This window comes from Manis javanica, chromosome 2, assembly GCF_040802235.1.
Source record: "Manis javanica isolate MJ-LG chromosome 2, MJ_LKY, whole genome shotgun sequence".
Lineage (NCBI taxonomy): Eukaryota > Metazoa > Chordata > Mammalia > Pholidota > Manidae > Manis > Manis javanica.
Window position 1 is genome coordinate 84,513,052 of NC_133157.1, and position 22,603 is coordinate 84,535,654.

Genomic DNA, 22,603 nt, shown 5'->3' on the forward strand with positions numbered 1-22,603 from the left:
AGGCGCCCGTGGCTCCCCAGGCAACCCCGGGGGCGCGTCGCTGTTCTCCTGCGGGGCGGCCCCGGGACCCCTGCTCCCCTTTAAAAGGCCCTGTGGTTTTTGGACTTCAGGTCGCGAAATGGATTCGAGCGAATCGGAGACCCCGAAAACGGAAACGAAGGGAGGCCGAAGTGTTCGAGGAGGTAGGGCCCCGAGGGGCGCCGCCTGGGCTGCGGGTGGGCTGCGGGTGTACCGCGCGTCTGCCCCGGGGATCGTCCGCAACAAGCAGCATTTCCCCTCGAGTTCTAGTACATTCGCAGTGCGCAGTGGCTGGGAGTCCAGCGGGGCTGCTGATGGCCCCAGTTACCCGGGGGCCGGGCCCTGGGGTTTGGGGCTCCGTGGCGTGGGTCCCGCAGTGCCCTCTGCGCCCGTGTTGGGCGCCTCCCGAGCGCGGTTCCCCTAAGTCGCCCACAGTGCCGGGTTTCCCCGGTGAGAGACGCAGCGCCGCACCCGCTCTTCACCCTTAACACTTTAATCTCAAAAACCGGAGAGGAGGCCGAAGAAGTAGATGACTTCTGGTCACCAGGAGAGACTGCAGTCACCGTAAAGCCACAGAGAGATTTGTTTCCTAAACGTAGAACTTCAGTATGTGGCTTTGCAGAAGTTCAGACTGCCTGTTTTCTCCTGAAATTGTGTTAAGCTAAACCTTGGTTTGCTGTCGTTGTAACTATTACGGAAGTAGGTAAGTAGTCTGGTGTTTTCTAAGTGACTTTTATTGAAAACTCTTAAAAGTGAATAATGTTTTTACAAATGTTACAGCAGATACCATTTTTCTTTTGCTTAATTTTCTTACAGTATTTTGATTCTTGAGAGCACCAAGGGATTAAAATAGCGGTGTTGTTTTTCTGCTGCTAGAATGTCTGATGAATCACTCCGGGGCTGGAGCCAAGTCCCTGCCGATAGCCTTGCAGCCCGCGCCTATGAGTTGCCTTAGTATGGGCATCGTGGCGCCGCGAGTGTGCACACGTGCATCAGAATGAAGGTGGTGCCGAAGTTGCCGAGTGCGTTTAAGGGCACCCAGAGCAGGGCAGAGACCTGGGAAGAGCCGGCCGAGGGGTACAGGCCTTTGCAGGGAGACATTCAGTGAGAGAAAAATAGTCCCCCAGCCCTTACCTTTCTGAACATGCATGTCCCTCCAGTTAACCAGTAATAGAAGTTGTCATTTTGACGACCATACCTCTGCATGCTGTGGTAGGTTGTTATTTGTTTAACTTTCATGGTCGAGGTGTTTTTATATTTTTAAAAAAATTTTTAAAATTTAAAAACAAACTTACCCTGTGCTCAGCTGTGGGTTAAAATAACGGACAATGAAATAAAGTGAACTGGGTGAGTGGGAGGTACCACCCGGAGAAGTGATTTAAAATGCTCTTCTGGCCTCTCTGCCCTGGTCGAGGTGATTTAAAAATGAGATCATAGAAGTTGCAAAGAGGGAGAAAGGACTATGGTTTGCTTAATATATCAAAATTAGCTATTACTTTTTTGAAACAAATGGTGACCGAAGCACGTCATGTGTTGTGCATAAAAGAAGGGGAAGCTGGTACCCTGGGTTACCAGGAGCCCTTGCTCCCAGACTCTGACCATTGCCTTCTGAGAATGAGGAGGGGGCTGAGGCAGGAGTTCTCTCCTGAGCCTTTCTCCTTGGTAGAGGCTGTTGTGTTGGATGGAGCTCATGTGGAGGACACATATTTGACTTTTCTTCTTGAAAATGTGGGCAACAGTTTTTAAGAGGCTATGAAGATGAAGTAGGTTGGGGCTGACAGGCCGAATTTCTTTTCAAGGAATGAAGCCTAAAGCTGAGTAGCTTTGAGGGTTGGAGGTAGGGAGGGCAAGGCGATGGGAAATCTTAAGAGTTGTACCTGAGAGTATCAGTTCTCAGCCTCTCCAGCCTTTCTTCCTGGCTCTGCATAGCAGTCGCCCCCTCTGCCCACTGTTTGCCGCTGCGGTGCCTAGGAGAGGGTTTGCCTCGTTGAGGCAAAGCATTCGATGTTTTCAAGGACAAGGTGAGACAGTGTGCCCAGCAACCAGGGGCCTTAAACAGGTCCTGAAAGGCACAGAAGCATGCACTGTAAACTAGGTGTGTCCCCTGATCTCACTGGTGGGTATTCCAAAATACGGATTGAGTTCTGTGAATGAGCATTCACACTGAACTTCTGTGTTAACCTTTGCTAGGATGTGAACCTGGAGGTAGTAGGAATCTAGGTAGTTAACTTACTGTTGAGTTTACCAAGTTTTTCAAAATGGCTGCCATGCCACAAGTAGAAGTAAATTAGTCAATCTCATTTTACATGCATCCACTGTTTTTCTACATTAAAATAAAATGCTTTTTCTACTTTTATTTATTTTATGTTACTTTAAGAAAAAGCATTTTAGTCTTTTCTGGCAGGCATGTATTTTGAGCCTAGTCATGGCCTCTACTTGCCTCCTGTTTTCTTTGCCCCTCTTTGTCCCCTGCCCTTCCCTCTGTCCCCCAAGTCTCTGGTTACATCTCCAGGCTTCACCCAGGATTCAGCCTGCTGAGTGAACTTGGTTTGCTGGTCTGCATTTAACTGTGCTAGGGTCGTAATATTTTTCCTCTGATTTTTACTGACTTTTGTGGAAAGCAGGGTCTTGTGACCTGCCTGAAGAGGGAAAATAGAGCAACGGCCCAAGACCAGCATCTAGAAACAGACACTGGGAGAGTACTTAGACATAAAGAATATAATCTTACAGGAGGTATTTGTTTTCCTTCTTAAAGAAAATCGGGGAGGTGCTAAGTGGTAAGCACAGTCTAATGTTAAGTTGAAATACTAGTTGAGTTTTTCAATGAACTCAGAGGGGAAGCAAAACAAACTTACCCTGTGCTCAGCTGTGGGTTAAAATAACGGACAATGAAATAAAGTGAACTGGGTGAGTGGGAGGTACCACCCGGAGAAGTGATTTAAAATGCTCTTCTGGCCTCTCTGCCCTGGCCTGTGCAGTGTCATCCCCACAAACCTACCCACCCACCAGGTAACTCTGTGCTGTTGACAAGTTTTCATTTCTGTCTTTCCTAAGGTGTATCATTCTTAGGCATCTTCTGTGTTCTCTGACATTTACTTTCAGGGTCAGGTCGTTTTATCTTTGTAGTTTAGCCGTTTTCCCACTAGTGTAACTGAATTCCTTTACACTGCTTTTTGTTCTCTTCATTTTAAATTATAAAATTCACCTCTTTTGCTTCTGGTCACCAGGTATTTTCTCCTCAAATCCGATGTTCTTCTTTTTTCATTATTGTAAGTTCTTTTTATTTAGTTTGAGGTAATTTGTGCAACAGAAAAGCTAGGAGAACACCAACAATTGCACAAAGCCATCAGGGTGAATGTATCAGCCTGCTCTGCAAGGGGCAGCCGGGTAAACAATGGTGATTGCAACAGTGAATTGCGCAATGGGTATTTAAAAAAAGTAATGTTAATGGGTTTTACCAAATGACTGTTGGTTTTGGAAGAATACTTTTTTCCTGCTCTTAATCTTCAACTGATTCAAAGATACATACAAATTATCCATCACATTCAAAGTTTAAGGAATAATAAAACATTTTTATAAACATATACATGCGTAGTCATACAATGTTTAAATGATTCTTTTATCAGTATTTTACAGGATTAGGACATACTATCAAATAGTATTTCATGAAATTATATACTTGAGGACAATGTATGAGTGGCATATGATTCTTTTAGAGGAAAAAAATTCCAATTGTCAGATTCAAATGAAGCAGCCTTCCTACTTTATGCGTATCTGAAAATATAGAACAAATTTTACAATAGTTATTGGTCATCAGTAAGTAGATATGGCGATGTCAGACACATTCATGGCATACTTGCAAAACACTGAAAATTCAACAATACTAAGGTTGGCTATCATTACTAACAAGGGGTCCTTTGTACGTGTCAGTTCATTTCCGAGCAGGCAGCCTTGGCTAGGGTGAGCACAACTCATCATAGGAACCCTGGATGCAGATTGCTTCCAGAAAAGCATGCTTTAAGGTTACTTTAGCTCTTCTTTTCTGCCAGGACCTGAGGAACAATACTCTTGAGCATAGGATTGTTTTAAATTGGGCGGGATTATTATTGAAATATCTAATGAAACAAATCTAGAAAGATGGTTATGAAAATGTGGACTTTATACTATTTAGTGGCCATATTTATTGGAGCCAAATGATAAATTCTGTTTTCTGAGGCTTTGAGAAAATGCTGCAACTATTTTCTTTGTTCTGTAATACGCTTTCTAAATTCTGGGTCATTTTCACTCTACTTTATCTTGTTTGTTCTTTCCACACACTTGATTCTGAACTACAGTCAGTGATAATCTTATTATGAATAGTAATTTACAGAAGATTTTTTTAAATTGTAAAATCCAACTTGGTGTATGTATTTTGCCACATTTGCTGATCCTTTTCAAATTTTATGTAAGAGTGCTTTTATTATAATTCTAATACTGAAATACTCAGTATGGTACAGGTAGGTACAGATTTTAAACTGCTTAACGAAGTACCTTAGTGCTGTTTGTCTTTTGTGATGAAGGTTTCTTTTATATTTGGTTTATGATTTCTGGAGAAGTCTGTAAGACAAATTATCTGGCTCTTTTTACGGACCTGTGACAGCAGACGGCCCTGTGTTAGGCTTTCCTCTGGAGCCATCAGGATACAAAGCTTAGCAAAATGGCACAAGATAAGTTTAGGGAGTACTGAATCAAGGGTCCTTCTGCTTTGTGGGAACTGCCCGGCCTTTCCCAAAATATAGGCTGGGCAGCTTCTCTTACCAGCTTCGGCAGCATGAGGGGTGAGCGGTTTCCCAGCCATTGGTTCTGTGGCCTCCTGTTGAAAGTATCCTTGCCCTGTGAGAAACTGTAACTGGTCTGCATTTATATAGCTGCAATCTCTCCCAATAGCTTCACTGATACTTGATCTCCATAGAGAAGCTTTATGGATTGTACAAGGCAGCTCTTGAGGCCCCGGCCACCCTCCCCCATGTCCTTCTCATCTGCGAGTGGCTTTGTGTCCTGTGTTGAACTGATTGTGCCTTTGGGTGACAACTTACTTGAGTGATGGGTGGAGGCAGAGTAATTTATTAAAACCACAAAGAAACCTAACAAAAGGAGCAATAACAGCACTATTAATAAGCAATTCGTTATTTTACTGCTGAAATATTTAGAACTTGGTTTTATTTATCAGTCTCCTGTTTTTCTCTTGTAAAATCCCTAACAGATACATAATTTATTGAATTTTCTGTACCCAGATTCAAATTAGATCAAGTTTCACAATATCTTAGCTTTTTTTTTTTTTTTAAAGCTGGACCAGTGAAGAATTGCTGATAAAATGTATTTTTGGTAACTTCAGGAAGAAAGTCTGATCTGTATAATTTTGTACCATTAAATTTTCATCTGTTTACAGATTTTCTTTTATAAGAATCTGCAATTTAAAAAAAATGTTCTGAAAATTCTTGAGTGTACTAAAATCCCATTTTCGGCCAGCATAATGGGGAAAGTTAAAGTATAGTCACCCACTTATCCACATACACTTATTCACATATTTTAAAAAGAATTTTTGAATGAAACTATTAATATAATAATAGCTGACACTTGTCATGTGTCAACCACCATGCTAAGTGCTTTGCATGTACCAGCTCGTGTAAATGTACCATTAGAATCACAAACCAGCATTAAGATGTGAGCTCTGTCAAATACTTTGTGAAGGTAGGTGAGTATAAACAAATCAAATAATTGCTAAAGAAAAGAATGCTTTGGGCAAGGTCTAAAAATTCTTTTTAGCCCAGGCTGTTGGCAGTCCTAGACCACCAGTGTAAAGCACACATTCTAAATGAGGAAAATTCCAACCAGCATGTATTTTGAAAACACTTGAAAGTGTGCAGATAATTACACTATTGTTGATTTTAACAGATTTGATGCCAGCAACCATCGACCCTTCTATGCCATGAAAGATGAAACCATTTTAACATAAAACATAGGAATTTGGCTGGAAAAGGGAGACAGCAGAGAAAAATTTTGTGACTGTTTAGTTACTTTTATAGGGGCATTAGTTCCATGCCTGTGACAGAATGCTTGATCTGGCACTCATTCTCATCGGAGGCATTTTAATGAGCTGCTGTTTGGTGCCTGGTATCCTACGGCACCAGTAAGATGCATTATTTTAGTAGCACCTACTGGTGTCAGGGTAGTTCAGGGCCTGTCATTGTTTCCATTAATCTTCTATCTTAGGAGGAAGACACTAGCATGTTGCCTTAAGTGCAGCCAGTATGTGTTTCATTTATATTTCTAAGTCTGAATGCAGGAAGAACAGCACTCCAGCTTTATATCTTCAATACTTACAAAAAGGTTCTGATCACATGCAGCCTTGATAAATATTTGTTGAGTGAAGTTGATAAATAAATCACACAAATGCCACTCACAAAATCATACCTGGCTATTGCCTTTCTAAAAATGCTCTAACGTCCAAGTTTTCATTTAATCATTTGATCTTTAACAACAGAGGTTTTCATTAAGGCACGGCTGTGGGGCTCGCCTGGCTTCGTCCTGGGTCCTTTTCATCTCTCCTAAAAAGAGAGCTCAGAGCCTGGAAAACCTGGCACTAGTCCCAGCTCTGCCCCTGATTATCTGCCCCTGAGTTAGTCATTTGCCGTTTGCTTTCATCTGAAAGTCCTTTAATTTAATAGACCAGGTAAGCCAGTTTACATTAAGTATGAAATCAGAGTTTGGCCTTGATTTCTTCCACCGTTTCACGGCGCGTTTTTCCTTTTGTCGTTCTGTTATCGGGAAGGCCATATTGCTGCTGTGATGCTTGCTTTGACGTAATACATTTTGCTTGTCTTGTCCACTTTTTTTGTGCTGTGTATATTGATTTCCTGCTCTGAGCAGTAGTGAAATTAGATATTTTCTTGTCCCTCCCTCCTTGCCTTTTGCTATGTGAGTTAAAATAAGCTGATTGTATTTTTCATACATTCTTCGCACCCCCCCCGTTTCGTAGTCATACTGTATTTATGATGCCAGAGTATGTAGACATTATGTACTCTATTGCATCCTTTCTAAAATCACTTAGTTTTAATTTTGCAAGTAAACCTGTGATGTTCATCACCCACACTTAACTCTAGTAGGTTTCCTAGGAAGAGTTTGGGGCACCTGTATTTCCTGAGTTCTCGCATGTTGATAATTTTGTGCTCTTTGTACGTGAAGGTCATGTCTCTGGATCCTATTTTCTTTCTTTGAGTATCTTAAATATGTTACCCTGTGGGCTGATGCTAGTCTCATTTTCTCACCCTCAGGGTGACCTGGTCTTTTCTCCTGGATGCCCAGATTTATTTTTTTTCAATTCCAAAAATTTTACTCTTAATGTCTCCTGGTAGGTCAGTTTTTCCAATTGCCACTTGGCCTTTTACGTTATTTTCCTCATTTGTAAAATGAGAATAATGCTAACTTTTTTTGTTGCCTATTCAAGAAGTGGATTGGAAGACCAAATGAGATACTTTATATAAAGCATTTTAAATTTATATAAAGCATTTTAAATTTAAAATTGCCTTGTTATCTTTTAAAGTCTCTTCTTGTTAGGAACTTTAAAATTTAGAGTACTCATTCCATGGCAGTCAGACCTGAGCTGGCTTTGTAACTGTGGGAAATCTGAAGTGGATACTCTGAAGACTTTCATCTGTATCCCAGCTGGAAATACACTCACTCTGCTTCCGTGTGGTGAGCAGGCTGTCTGCACCCACCCGTGGAGAACTACTGGTCAAAACAGTGGTGCCCTTTGAAAGTATCTCACCTAGAAAACTCCATTTCCATTGTCTTCTTACAGTCTTGGTCATATGTTTGTGGGCCACACAGAACTCTGGGTTTACATGATCTTAATGTATTTGTGCAGAGAACAATGCATAGGAAAAAAAATTAAGGATTCTATTTTTCTGATCATGGGAACTGAAAACCCAAGTCAGTTCTAATCAGACAACGTGTTTTCTTGGATTTGTACCTAAGGCCCTGTGTAAGAAGCTACTGGAAAATACCAAAGAAACAGGAGATGTCATCTCTGGCCATGAGAGATAAAACACACACACATGCACACAACATATCAAAGATCATTTACAGAGCAGCATGTGATAAATAAATTCAAACCAGTGTAGCACAAACAAGAGCATGAGTATATGATGTGTTGTTTTACCTGAGGCTACCCTGGACTAGAGTTCCCATGCCTGGGCCTTGTTTCGATAAAGCAGCCCTTTACACATGCAGCTGGAAGTTATGGTGGGAAATTGGGTAATTGAATTAGCTGAATCCGTTTTAATGCTTTTACCTGATTTGTAAGGCCAGATAGGAGTTTGATTGACATACATATAAATAGTGTTAGTATCTTTCTTTGAATATGTGATTTTTAAAAATACTTCTCGTAAGGCTGAAACCCGTCATAAAAGATGTGCTGACACTTAGGATAATTGGAAACCCAAAGCTAGAAATGAAATCTGTGTATAATTCTGTGTATGACACATTCCTTATTAAATTCTATATTTAATAAACTTATTTACTAACTTTACCGTGTATCTGCAACATACAAAACCCAGAGTAAGGACGAGAGAGCACAGAGGTGAATAGAGAGCAGTCCTTAATGAGAACATACTGAGCGGGAAGAATAGAAAACCACTGGACAAACCTGTATGAGAGGCACAGTGTGTGTACAGCACGAATCGGGTCTAAAAAAAGAAGGTCCTATCACTTTGGGTTATTTTTGCATGATCCACAAGCCTTGTCCACACAGATAGCAGAATACAAAAATACTTGTTCCAGTTCATTCAGCTTCTGTTATTTTGTACAATTGAGGATACCATAATTTCTGTTCTCAAAATTCAGATTGTCTGCCTGAAACCACGAAATTAATATTTCTTTGGCTCACTAATGTGGAATCAAAGTGCTGCAGCAAGATGAGGCTACGTCTGAATTTGGGGACAAAGTTTTCAGTCTGTTTCACTCAGTTTTTTTCCCCTTTTTATCCCCATTGTTAAGTTTCAGGTTTGTTTTTTTTTCCCCCTCTAAATGTTTGGTTTCAAGACCTAAAGAGAAATGAGAATGTTTCATAATTGGTGGTGGTGACTACAAGTCACCAGAGTTTCCCTCCTTTGTGGTTTTGGATGTTCTGTTCTTTCATTCAAAAAGCATCCCACATGTTTTCAGCACCACAGATACGGCCAAAAAATATATTTAAGAAAATATGCCCCTTTGGGTCTTTCTGATGATGAGAACGATTGGACTTGTCAAGTGGGTCACAAAAATGACATTTAAGTGTATATTCCAATCATTTAACATTTTATGTATCTTTCTATAAATCAAGAAACATTGGTGTTTCAGGGTGTTAGACTTTAACTTTTATTTGGTGTCCAAGAAAAATTCATGACATCCACAAAGGGCATGAGCTGTCAACGAAGAACAGCAGGAAGAATCTGGAAGAGACACAGAACACCCCTCCGGACTGTGTTCATATGCAGTTGGGTTTCTGGTGTTTTTCTTCCTTAATGGTGACACATACAAGCTTCAGTTTTCAGTGTTGAAGATACACCTTTAACATTTAACCCTGACAGTAAAGATAAAGGATGCTGAGCGCACCCCTGGATAAGAGAAGTGCTTCTGAGTTACTGTTACATCTATTTTATATGCCATGATACTCACCCTTGTACAGTTTGCTGAGTTTTAAGAAGCACAGTTGTTCGGCCATTGCCACAGTCCAGTGTGAGAGCATTCCCACCACCAGAAAGGCCCCTTGTGTCCTTTGCAGTCCAATCTTCATCCTGACACCCAGCCCCAGGCAGCTGCTATTCTGCTTTCTATCTCTACAATTTTGCTTTTCTAGAAATTTCATAAAAGTGGGATCATCCACACTTCAGTCTTTCAGGTCTGGCTTCTTTCATTCATCATGTTTTGAGGCTCTGTAGTGTTGCACAGTCAGCAGCGTATTCTCTTCTATTTTGAAGTAGCGCCCTGTTGTGTGGGTGTACCCATGTCCTAGGTGACAGCCTGGTTTTCTTTTTGCAGTTGTAGCGGTTTAACTGTGTTTGTGTAGATATCTTTCTCTTGGGTAGACACCTAGGATGCGCATGGCTTGGCCATATGGTAGGTGTATGTTTGACTTTTCAAGAAGCTGCTAAACCATTTTCCAGAGTGGCTGCACCATGGTGCCTTCCTGCCAGCAATGACTGAGGTTTCCCAGTCTGTGGGACCCTCATCTGCACTTGGTGGCGACAGACCCTGTGTTAGCCGTTCGAGTGGGTGTGGCGCCAAACTGAATGCTTTCATTCCTTGCAAGGACTTCAATGTCCCTGGGTGACATCCTAACATCATTTGACCTCCATTTTACAGATCAGAAGGTGGTGGTGCAGTAAGTGGGAAATGTAAATGTCTCACCCCAGACCTCCAAACGAGTCACGGAGCCTGGAGTCCCAACTCCCTCTTGTGGCCTGACTCTTGGCTCCCTGGGACTCTGGGCCCTCTTTGTCCCTGTAGGCTTATTGGGTGTGACTTTCCTTTGATCACTGTTGAATGATCCATCTTATCTTCTCTGGAGTTTTGTTGGATGAAATCCAGGTGTTTCTACAGAGTTGAGCTTGTGCCATGGAGAGGTGACCTCTCTGCTGCTCGGCTGCTGAACCTGGGCCATGGGTGGCCCCCTGCTGACATGCCACCACGTGTCACCCTGTCGGGGCGGGGTGGGGGGGTAGGTACTTGCCTAGCCAGAGCCTTGGGGGAGTTAAGTGAGGTGACTTACCTAAAACAGCTGGTCCTTCCCAAATAAGTAATAGGTGTTGGAGCACCTCCTCAGTGATGACCGTGAAAGGCTGATTGGCATGTGACTGGTAATGCCATTCCTCTGGATGTTTCCTCTACTGTGGCAGTCAGACAGGGAAACATGCTCAAACTGTTTCGCAGACCAGAGAAAACCACCTCGGCTTCTTCCTGCACCCTCTTTGGTCTGCAGCAGACATAGCAGGAATTCACAGGTCAGTCTGTCCCATGTTGGGCTTTATTTAAGACCCGCCGTATTCCAGGGCTCCTGTGTCGTTCATTTGCCTCTCGCTTCAGCATGCCCACTGCAGTAGAATTGATTGCTCTTGTTCCCATTCTGATAGGAAGCTCCTCACGTGCCCTTCAGCCTACTGATACGGTTTGTACCCCAGCACAGCTCCGTTTAGGCTAGTCTGATCCTCCCTTACACTCAGTAAGCCATAACAGGTTTTGCCCAAAGAAGTTCCTCTGAGGCTGGTGGGGCTCGCAGGGTGCCCAGCTCATAAGGAGCCCTCGTGAGGAGGTGTCTTCTTCCGCTGTCACCTCGCAGCATATTTCTGATTTTAGGAAAGTGCCAGTTACCTCTGTTACCTTTCGCTAGACAGGATTGCAGTCGACATGACAAAAAGGGAATTCTAGTACAGGTTGTTGTCTGTGAAGTGGTTATTTTCTCTGAAATCATCCTTGGTCATGTTGAGTTTCTAAATGTTAACGAGAACACACCTTTTGGATCTTTGGAAATCTCATCTTGGTATCATGCTGCCCCACAGAATATCAGGAAGAACAAAAAAGCTGAGATAACTTCAGAAAATAAGATCACCACCAGCAAGGATCTGTTTAGAATAACTGGGAAAGTTGTAACCCAGGCAACTGAAGAGGGGGAGGGGTGCTTGTGAATATAAGGTATGAAATCTACTTGAGGACCTGAAAGCTTGAGTGTTCTGGGCCACAAGAGAGGAAACAGAAACTGGGAGAGTGTCACATGGAAAGTTGAACACCTTGGGGCAGACTCTGAGGGCTCAGTCATTCCAAAGAGCAGACCAAGACCCTGTGGTGAGGCAGCTGGGTGACTGCAAGGGTTGGTGTGAAATTTTCCTTTTTGTGTTAAATCAGTGCATTTTGCGAGGCACAGATTATTTTATATTTTTGCGATACTTGTCATGGACCGGGCAGCTGCAGCATGAAAGTGCTGTTTTATAATCAAATATAAGTGTGACCAGGTAACTAGGAATTTATCTTGGAATGTGGTGTAGGTACCTCACAAATGTCTTTTTTACAGTCTGTGCAGATATTTTTTAATGTATGTGTTGTATTTTCTCTCAAATGCAAGGAAGGCTGTTTCCATGTTGACACATATCCATGCCTTGATGTATTGCAAATTTAGGGTGAAGTCAACTTTTTCTACGGTCTGACTTGGCTGTTTGCTCACAGGCCACATCAGACCGCCCCCACCCCCAACACAGCACTGAGAAAACTACAGCTGAACTCAGATTCCATAGAGTTTAGTTTAGTTCCTTGGAACTCTGTACTGCTGGTAGGGCAAAAGGAGTTGGAATTTTATGGTTTAGGAAAAAAACTGCTTGTGTTTTCTCTAGCAGATAGGAAGGATAATGCCTAAAATGGGCAGGTAGAAAGAAAAGGTAGGTACTAATCTGCTTCAGACCTGTAGAAGGTGCCTTCCTCTCCCAGCAAAATGAAAGGTGCTGGAGAGATGGCACTGACGGGAGGGTAGCCCTGACATAGCATATCAGAGACTAGGTCACTGAGGGATGCCAGTGAAGTGATCCAGTAGCTCCAAAGAGTGTGATTGATCTTCTTTAATAAAGCCAAAAGACAGAGCTTACAAGCATTACCCAATTGCAGAGCACCAGATTCCATATGATATATTGAAATGATGCTGAACGAGCTTCCAGAAAGGATTATCCATGTACCAGTGTGCATGTATAGCTCGGGTGCGGTGCCTGTGCGTATGCACAGACACATCATATGTGCACACACAGATGCACACAGACACATGCACAGACACAAATATAGAGACACATGCACACATACGTGCACGCACACACTTACTTGTCCCTGTTTCACAGGCCTTTGACCTCCAAGCCTCGGAGCTGGGCTGAGGCCTGCTGTGTGACGCCGTCTCCCACCCTGGAGGGAAGCAGCAGGCCCTCTTTCCAGGGCTGGCCACTGTTTGCATATGACTTTGACTCACACTTGCGGAGAACTGCCCTGTGTGTAATGCAGAATCCTTGTCTTCATTAGCGGTCTTAGGGAGAGGCTCAGTGGAGAGCGTGAGGGTGCGGCACATGAGGCCGCAGAGCAGAAGGCAAAGAGGTGTTGGTTAGTTTCATTTAACTTGATATTCGCCTTTTGGGGAACTGCTGTGATCCTATTGAGTTCAAGGTAATAGAAGGGAGGAAATCTGACTTCTTGCCACAGAACTTCTCGCTCTAGTGTTCAAATTCTTAACCAGGAGAGGAGAGGAGAGTATAGTAATCATATGTGGTCTTTGTGGATTTTGAACGTGTCTTTGTGATTTCTCAGCTTTCACTTTTTTGTATTGAAGCTGTTTTTCGAACTTGCACTGTTAAGAGAAGAGGGGGGACACATTATAAAATACGTGACCTTCTGTTTTATTACTTGTCTTCAAAATGACCTTCCAGTTACAGGAAGATGAAGAATAAAGATGTATCTGTAGTGTTCTTGACTGGACTTTTGCCTGTGTAAAACTGTTACCAGCGTATTTGGAAATGCTTCCTTTATTTTTTTTTAAGTATAGTTCATTATTGTGAATCTTAATATCAGAAATAATTCAAAATAAAACAAAGTAACTGTTTAACAATAGCTCAGTAAGAAGAGTCATTTGTCAAGAGCGTTTTCTTCCTAAGCAGTTTTCAACTCAAGTTTTCTTAGCATGAGGACCTTAATCTGTTATGGGTGGACACTTTCTGCCCCCTTTTCCCAGAATGTGCATGGTTCCACTAGGTTCTTTCTGCAGAGCTTTGGAGTTCTGGACGCCTGGGGGTCATCTATGCTCTCAGAATTAAATTGAAATCTTGAAGTACATTTCAGCCCCCTGTAGGCCTGCACAGCATGGAATTCACAATGAAATCCCACCCTCACCCCTTCCTAGCTTCTTCACTTTGGACAAGCGAGCCTGTGTAGGATTCAGCTTCCTCCTTTGTAAAATACTCACTGTGAAGCATTGCGGGCAGAGCCGCGGCTGCTCTGTTGCTTGTTGACAGTCATTAATGTTGATGCTGATGGGCTTTTCCAATACCATTATCAGGGTTCAGTGTCATCTGTCCTCTGTGGTGTATGATGAGACCAGAGGGAGCCATGAGATCCAATAGGATAGACAAGAAATGTAGCCACTGGAAGAACGGCCATAGGGTGCCTGTTGGGAGCATCAGGTGGTGTCCATGGGCCAGCTGAAGTGTCCCCAGCACTGAGACCAAGGAGGGAGCCAACTGCCTCTCTGGCAGGTCCCAGCGTCCCCTAGAGGAGCACCTGTCTCCAGGCTGACCCAGGAATCTGCTTGGTGGGTGTTCTGCCCTGGCAATTACTGCCTCAGGTCTGGTGGAAGTTTCCACTAGGCTCCTCCAGAGTTTTAGTTGAAGTCATCAGAGTTGTTTTATTGATTTGGTTCAGATCCTAATTAAAGTGATCTCAGTTTGCACAAGGTCTGGCCATCCAGAAATACAATGCTTGCTGGTGTCCTGAGCCTATAGGATCCAGGAAGCTCTCAAAAGGTGTTGAGCTACCCACCTCCCAGCAGCTATGGAGGTCTGAGTTCACAGTAACTCTTTCTTATGTAGAACTGGCTCAGAATATATAAGTTTGCCTAGGCGCTGACTTGCTAATAGAACCCCACTTAGACACTGAAGAAATGGGCCCAGTGTTTGCCTCAGCTATGATAATATATTATGCATGATTCAGAAAGGCTTCTCAGAATGCCCTTGCTTATGTAAATTAAGGATCAATATTTTTTAGAAATAAGTTTTTATAGATAAGCCATAACATTATTTGATAATCAGGCATCATTTTCATGTAGTTAAAAGGGTCATGGTACAAAACCCAGTGGACTGACTTTGGCTTCCTGGTTGCTAAGAATGGGAACTCCACAGGCCCTCTAAATTATGCACATGCTTGAATATTTTATGGGAAAGAAATTACATTTTTATGTAAGATAATTTGCATGTCAAATGTTGTATAGCCAGCTAGCTCTGTTGGAGTATACAGGCCACCAGTTTTACTTACTGGATCCCCACTCTTCCTCTGTGCAGGTCATTTTAGAGAGAAGGTGGGAAGGGGAGGAGGGGAATGAGTCATGAGAAAACACTGGCATTCTTGGAATAGTCTCCCCTCTGTTGACAGAGCAGCAGTCAGCTGCTGGCCCACAGCAATCAGGGGCAGTGTGGGCCCCCTGAGGAGGCCAGGCTGCTGGAACATTCTCCCTAGGAGGTGCTCAGATCTCCATGAGGGACGAGAGCAACCCAAAGGCCTTCATGGCAGGGGCGCCCCGCAGCGGTTTGCAGCCAGTTGTGGACCTGCCTGAGCGCTGCCTGCCACAGAGGCAGGCTGTGTGCTGGGTGGAGGGGGCACGGTGACCGGTGTGTCTTGGGAGGGAGAGCCTTGACAGGGAGAGCAGTTTTACTGCTTTCTTCTCAAAATAGAGGAAATACTCAAGGGTGGTGGGAGAGGAGGGGGTAAATACCACATTCTGTTTTCCGGCTCGTGCTGCTCTTTTCCACAGTGCCTCATTTCTCATCAGGTGGACTTTTATCTTCCTCTGAATGTCAGTTAAAAATAATTCCACACCGTTTTTATCACATTGGCCTTCTTTCCACTTAAGTACTTTCTAATAATATTTTTCTATTCAGAAATTTTTGTACAGGGACGCCCTATGACCTTGTCTTCCTGGCATGCACATGTGTGTGACTTCGGTAGGACTACACGTCAGTAGGTGTCAGGGGTGCCTGGGCATCCTTGCTGTGGAGGGTCAGAAAATGCTGGCAACCCCACTAGCTTGTCCTCGTGCTTGTTTCTCCCATGACCTGCTTCCCAGCAAGGCTGTCCATAGGCTTGTACCCTGCCCTCCCAGCCCACCATAGTGAGCACTGCAGTTCGCAAAGCCACTGGCACTCAGGCTGGAAGGCCCTGCCTGGCTGAGGGAAGCAGTGCATGTATAGAGTCTGTGCTTGGCGGTAACTTGTCTCAGTAGGAGGTGGGGCAGGGGCCAGCTCAGTAGTTTTGGGACACCGTACAGGTAGGTGTGTGCCAGTATACCAGGCTAATATGTCTCATTATGCAAAATGATTAAGTTGATACTGACTTTTGGCTAGTAGATCTTAGTACATGAACTAAACATGTATTACCCACTTTCTCACTTTCTAATTGTTCAGATGGTCGTGAGCATGCTTAGCCTCGCACCCGGCCTGGGCTTACCCCTTCCTTACAAAGGTGCTGTACTTCAAGGGTGGGGGACCCTGTGCCCTGCATTCCTAGGCCCCAGCGCTGCCCTGCTGGCCACAGGCAGTGGTAAGTGAGCTACTCTTGGTTTCAGGCTAATAGGGTGGTGACCCGGTCTGAACTCCATAATGAGGAAATAGCAGATCTATTTGCTGCTCCTGCACGTCTTCAACTCCCCATGCTCCTTTATTATCTTTAAGAGGAAATTGAATAGCAAATTCTGCATTCTCATAATGTTAATGGCCTGATGTCATCTTTTCCCTTCTGGAGTTGAGAAAGGAAGAGGGAAAACCAAAACACAGATTTAACACTTTGTAGCTGCCCAGAGCCTCCGCTGTGGGCTCTGTGCTGTGTGTGTATGTTTTGAACAGCTTGCGTAAGGTGCAGTATACAAATCATAAACTTCAGTGTGCAGTTCAGTGCTTTCAGTAAATTTGGTAAGTTGTGCAGTAATTACCAGAATCCAGTTTTAGAACATTTCCATCATCCCTGAGAGATCCCTGGTGCCCATTAGCCATCATATCCTTATTTCCTTCCTCCTCAGCCTTGGGCTCCCAGTAATTTACCCTCTGTTCCCACAGATTTGCATTTTCTGGACGTTTCACCCATAGAATCCTGCAGTGTATCTGTGCATCTGCCTTCCTGGGCTCAGCATAGTGCTGGTGTGGCATCATACAGTGGAGTTTGCTCCTTTTTGTCCCTGAATAGTATCCACTATGTGGAGACCTCATTTTGTCACCAGCTGATAGACATTTGTGTTGGGGGCTGTCATGACAGATCCTGCCTAAAGACTCCACAATTGTTTGTGTGGGTGTGTGTTCTCTTCTCTTGGGTACATACTTGGTGGTCATACAGTAAATTTATGTTGAACTTTTCAAGAACTTGCCAGGTTGTTTTCCAAAATGGCTACCATATTACACCACATAGTGTTGAATGAGGGTTTTGTTTATTCCACGTCCTCACCACAGGGTATTTTTAAGGAATATCCTTAACCTTTGCACAGAAGAAAGCTGGGAACTATTTTTAGTTTTTTGTAACTTTTCCTTGGTTCTCTGTCCTCCCTAATCTCCGTGTTCTACCACTACGTGTGCTTACTGTTGTCTGACAGCATCCTGTGTGTTTATGTCTATTCTTTTAGACTGATAGAAAGTTAGGAGGGCATGTGTGTATGTATATGTGATGTTAATTATCTAAACATTAAATTAGTTTGAGAAGGGATTTATTTTTGGTAGTTTTTTTAGTTTCTTTTATTTAAACCAAAGGTGGTAAGTTTATATTTCTGATTGTACATGTTGTTTTAACGTCAAATAGACTCACATGTCTATGGAACGTGTTTTATTGTGCTTCAGATAATTAAATGGTGAAGTTTCTAGTTTAAACTTAGGTCCATGCAGTTAGGGCTGATTGTATGAACGTGCTATTTCCAAAGTCCTCACAGAAGTTGTAATGGAAGAGTTTTTCGTATTGTTGGACATGGCAGGGACTGGTGCGCTTTCAAGAGCAGACGGAAGTCGTTCATTAGTTTTGTTTATTCTAGGATTTGCAGGTATGCTTTATTTTTTGGCAGTTAGCTTTTGGATAAACTCAGTTTTCTAAGTAAGTCATAGACCGGTCAGGACCAAAAGTAAAACAGCCCTTCCATCACGGGAGGCTCATGAGCGCTCCTTGGGTGTGAGCAGCCGCATAACCCTGAGTGCACTGGCTGCAGACTGTTTATTCCGTGAATCTGTGTTGTCCTGGGCTGGTTTTAGCACTGACCAGGGCTTCAGGGGGCACCTGGTCTGCCGACAGGAACCAATGAGAGGCACACAGGTGCCAGGGACAGAGTCCACAGGAGGAAAGTGAGTGAAAAGATTCTCTTTGGTCTGATGGCTGAAGAGAAACCTCAGCTGAATGGAATTTGCAGGAGTTACTCGGCCTCTGGGGGCTCTTTGTCTTGTGGGGGAGTTTGGTGCAAAGGAGTGGCTCTCGCAGGCCAGAATCCCTGCCATGGGGCAATGTGAGTGTTCCAGTGTTGGGGCACTCCCAGCCACCCCTGGGCTGAATCCAGGAGCCTTATGCCTGCCGTGCACAACACACAGCATGGTGAGGAGATGGGCCTTGTCCCGCATGGTCTTCAGGCGCCTGCTGGTGAGTCACATGCACAGAAAACGTGTGTCTAATATTTGACATTAGAACCTAAGTCTTCTCTGTGCACGGTTTAGTATTTAGTGAAGTTTCTAGGAATGCAACTGCCAGGCAAATCTGGGAAGGTAGTGTGTTGGTGAACTTTCCCAAGGGTTGTTTACCATTTCAGAAAACCTTTTCATCAGCGGGAATGTTTTTGTGTCTGAGCCGTACACAGCACACCTACTTCAGTTTGGGTTGATTGCTGTGTGCTCGTGGGGCTCTGTAGGCCTCTGTCGCCTCATTAAGTCCTGTAGGGGGACTCAGGCTTGCAAATCCTGAAACCCGTATAAGCACATTCTGACCCACTTTTCATTCTTTATGTTATAGAAGGGGCATTCTGTTAAGGCCCTGCACCAAGTATATGTATTATGTGTGTTACAGTACATAGGAATTTCATTTCAATATAGTTTTAAAAGTGAGACCTTGTTTCTGATGCTGAGAGAGCCACTGGGTCCATGTTACAGAAATACTGAGTCCCTGTGTGTGTGGAGGGAAGCGGCAGAGGTGATGGGAGGCAGTGAGCCTGCTTGTGTTCTGTAGACGGGTCCTGGGGCGGGCGCAGGAGTGTCCCTATGACTTCTATACATGGCTCCTGGGGTGGGCGCAGGGGTGTCCCCACGACTTCTGTACACAAGTCCCAGGGCAGGCGCTAGAGTGTCCCTACAACTTCTGTACACGGGTCCCGGGGTGGGTGCTGGAGTGTCCCCAGGACTTCTGTACACGGTCCCAGGGCGGGCGCTGGAGTGTCCCTACAACTTCTGTACACGGGTCCTTGGGTGGGTGCTGGAGTGTCCCCAGGACTTCTGTACATGGGTCCCGGGGTGGGTGCTGGGGTGTCCCTGTGACTTAAGTACAGGGGTCCCAGGGCGTACGCAGGGGTGTCCCTATGACTTCTGTACATGGGTCCTGGGGTGGGCACAGGGGTGTCCCTATGACTTTTGCACATGGGTCCTGCAGTGGGTACAAAACTGTCCCTAGGACCTGGCCTCCTGCACTTGCTGCCTTCACCAGTGCAGAGCCTCCCCTCACCGTGTACCCTCTTGGTGGGGAATGGAGTGTCCAGAGGCCAGCCAAGCATTTCCAAGGAGAGATCAGTTGAGGCATAGGCGGAGAGGAGTGAAGAGTCCAGCTGTTGGCTCTCATGATGACATTGCCACGCCCTGTAGGGGTGTTGCATAGACACAGACAGAAGTTGTCCACAGTCTCATTTCCCTGGCCTGTGCCCTTTTGTCTGCGTGTGTCCTGGTGCGGAGCAGTGCCCCAGCTACACCCAGTAGCCCCTTCCGCAGCCTGCGTTTTCCAGAAGGGTGTTGACTCAAGCTCTCAGGGTAGGTGCCTTCTCCCTGCTGGGCTCCTGTGCCCTCAGGGCTTGGGTGAACATGCCATGTGTGCCCCTCCCCGGCCCCTTGGTGCCCTGCCAGTCACTCCACCCCTGGGTTTGAGGGACGTGGCGGTTTACCAGCTTCTAACAAGCTCAGCATTGGTTAAAGTTTGTGGATTTTCCACTAGTAATTGTTCTCCTCCTCATCCTCCTGTTTGTTGTTGACACAAGCACATTTCAGTGTTTAATGAGCAGCTTTTCCAGCGGCTGTGACAGACACGTGAGTGGGGAGGAAGGCAGTCCCCTCAGCCAGGTCGTGGGAGCTGCTAGGAATGGTTGCCTCGGGGGCAAGAGGCTGAGTTCATGTTAACTTGTTCCGTTGTGATGCCCAAGCCTTCCGTTGGTGCCAGCGCCTGAGTCTCCACGAGGTCCGTGTCTGCCTCTGAGAGTCACCCTTGGGGGAATCTGAGCGATGCTGCAGGGGATTGGTGGCTGTGCCCAGTGGGCGGCTAATGGGACGGGCTCCCTCAGATTGTGTTCTAGGGCGGTATTCTCCCTACGTTTTTATTTCAGTTTAGCATATTAGTCCCCCTTCTAGTTTCAAATAAATCAACTTGAGCCAAGAAAATGAACATTTTTTTCCTCATTATAAGAGTGACACTATCAGAAAAGATTCATAAAATACAGGAAAGTACAAATAAGAAACTTGAAAACTGCCAGTAATCCAGTCATTCAGAGAGCTACTTTTAGTATTTTGGTGTTTGTTCTTTAGGTCTTTTAGTAAAAATAGTTACTGAAAAAGAATGGGAGTCTGTTTTATATTTGTGACTTCTTCTCTGTGACTTCAAAGGTGGCTCACTCATGCTACTTTAACAATTTTTAAAATTAGATTTAGTGATTTTTGAAACTGACTCCTTGGAAAGATCTACTCTGTGTTTTCATAAAAAGTGCCTTGACTGACAGTGCTGGACTTGGGCATTTAACTGCAGCTGTGGTCCCGCTTCTCCGGGACTCATGCGCCTTCACATCCCTGTGCACTGGAGGAAACTTGTAAGATGCAGGCAGATCTGACAGCTCGACTCACCCTGCCGGGCCGGGTAGGGTAAGGAGGCCTGGTGGGCTACACTACACCTCTTACCTCTGACTTTGTGCGGTGACCATTGACGTCCAAATAGATGAGGCCATGCTGTGATTCCTCCTCCTCTGTCATCGTGAACGAAAGTGACATCGTCTCAAGATCAGAGGGCATACTCCTGGCTCCCCTCATGACTTGGTATTGAGCTGTGGATGCAGCGTGGAGGTCATGGAAGATGAGCGTCCAGTCAGCAGTTAACCAAGGGCCATTTCTGATCTACTTGAATAGTCACACTAAAACGGATGCGCACACCTCACTTCTGAGCAGTACACAGTTACACATCCATCTCCTGGTTGCTTACTTCTGTTAAAATGCAAACAGTCTTTACTTCAGAGTGGTGTAATAGACTCTAGAAAGGGCTTGTATCTCTGGTGCTTTGCCTCGTCCTTGCTGGTCTTGCTTATCACCTGCCATGCCAGCCCTTCTGACCGTCCTGCTCTGTGTTGATAGAAACCCTTCTGATGAGCCTTGGTCCCGGCTGGCAGGAAGTCTGGTGTGTGCAGATATGCACACCCGCGGGCCCAGCGGTGCTACCACAGAGTGTGTGTCTAGCCACAGATTTGTGTAGGTGAAGCACGTGAATTGTTTTGGCAGTTATGGAGTTTTCTGCGTTTACCTGTGTTACCCAAAACGGAGCCAGTGCATCTTTCAGCTTTTGCTCCCCCATGTAGAAAGAAGGTCAGGGAGCTTGCCTGGGCTCTGCGCTCAGTCACTAGTCGCAGGACATGCTCTGGTTAGGCAGGCTACCTGTGTTTCCAGAATGCCGGCAGATGGCGTCACATAGGCCTTTGTTTCCTGTGAGGAAGAATCAAGTCCCTCAGAGCAGTTTTTTACAGAAACTGACACCCAATCAAAACCTCACCACCCTTCAAATACCAGGAGCATAGCTCTGTGCCTGCTCCCTGATGGTGGCCAGCTGGTGGGGCATGAGGTCAGAGAGCATGATCTTGAAGATGAGAGGGGCTGTTTGGCTTCACTCCCACTGGGAAATACAGAATTGCCCTCATTTACCTGTGCACTGGGATTCTGCTCCAGCCCAGCTCCCAGAGGGTGGGAGAATTAAAACTTAAGCTTCCTAAACTTTGCTGGGCTGTCCTCTTGGCTCACTGTGGAAAGGTACCTCCGTTAAGACCGGCGAATGTTCTCTGCCCTCCCCCATCTTTGAGCTTGTCCCAGACGTTTGGAGTACTGTCTTGTCTGTAGACCTAGTGCTCCGGCTGAGGGGCTTTGATGTCCCATAGTCCTGCCCCTTCTGTTGATTACATGTGTTTCAGCTAAAGACCTTTCTGGGTTTCCACTGGCTGTGAGTACATTGCTTCATCCCCTGTAGCTTTTTTTACTTCAGGAGTCTCTCATCCTGCCGTATTAACCATAACGTGGGAAGGGGCCAAATCAGAAGTCACATGCCAAGGGATACTGAACTACTGTGTGGGGTCAGAACCCCCTGGGGAGACTTGGAGTGGGCCTGGAGTCATGCTTTGTGTATGTGTCTGAGAAAACCCCTGGTGTCCTGACTGCCAAGCCAGCTGCTTCTGGTTGTGCGCTCTTCCTTTTGGGGTCACCCCTTCCAGAGCTGCAGGGACCCCTGCTGGTCCCCCTGATGTGTTGTGGAGGTAGGCTCTCTGCAGGTGCAGGGTAGCCATTCCAGACCCCATGGTCTGTGGGGCCTCTTGGCCTATCAG

General features: G+C 45.0%; 1 protein-coding gene across 10 annotated transcripts in view; it reads left to right on the forward strand.

Moving 5' to 3' along the window:
• The window catches only part of AOPEP (aminopeptidase O (putative)), a 340,655-nt gene that overhangs the window by 270,749 nt on the left and 47,303 nt on the right, over nucleotides 1-22,603 (forward strand). For 8 of the 10 annotated variants that reach the window (XR_005053840.2, XR_012127789.1, XM_036991155.2 and 5 more), the window contains one exon: nucleotides 111-182. The exons of the other annotated variants lie outside the window; for them this stretch is intronic. Coding sequence is in view for 6 of the 8 variants with exons in the window: in XM_036991155.2 (XP_036847050.1) it covers nucleotides 111-182 (72 nt within the window). In the remaining 2 variants the exon portion in view is untranslated. The remainder of the gene's footprint in view (nucleotides 1-110; nucleotides 183-22,603) is intronic. 10 annotated transcript variants of the gene reach the window in all.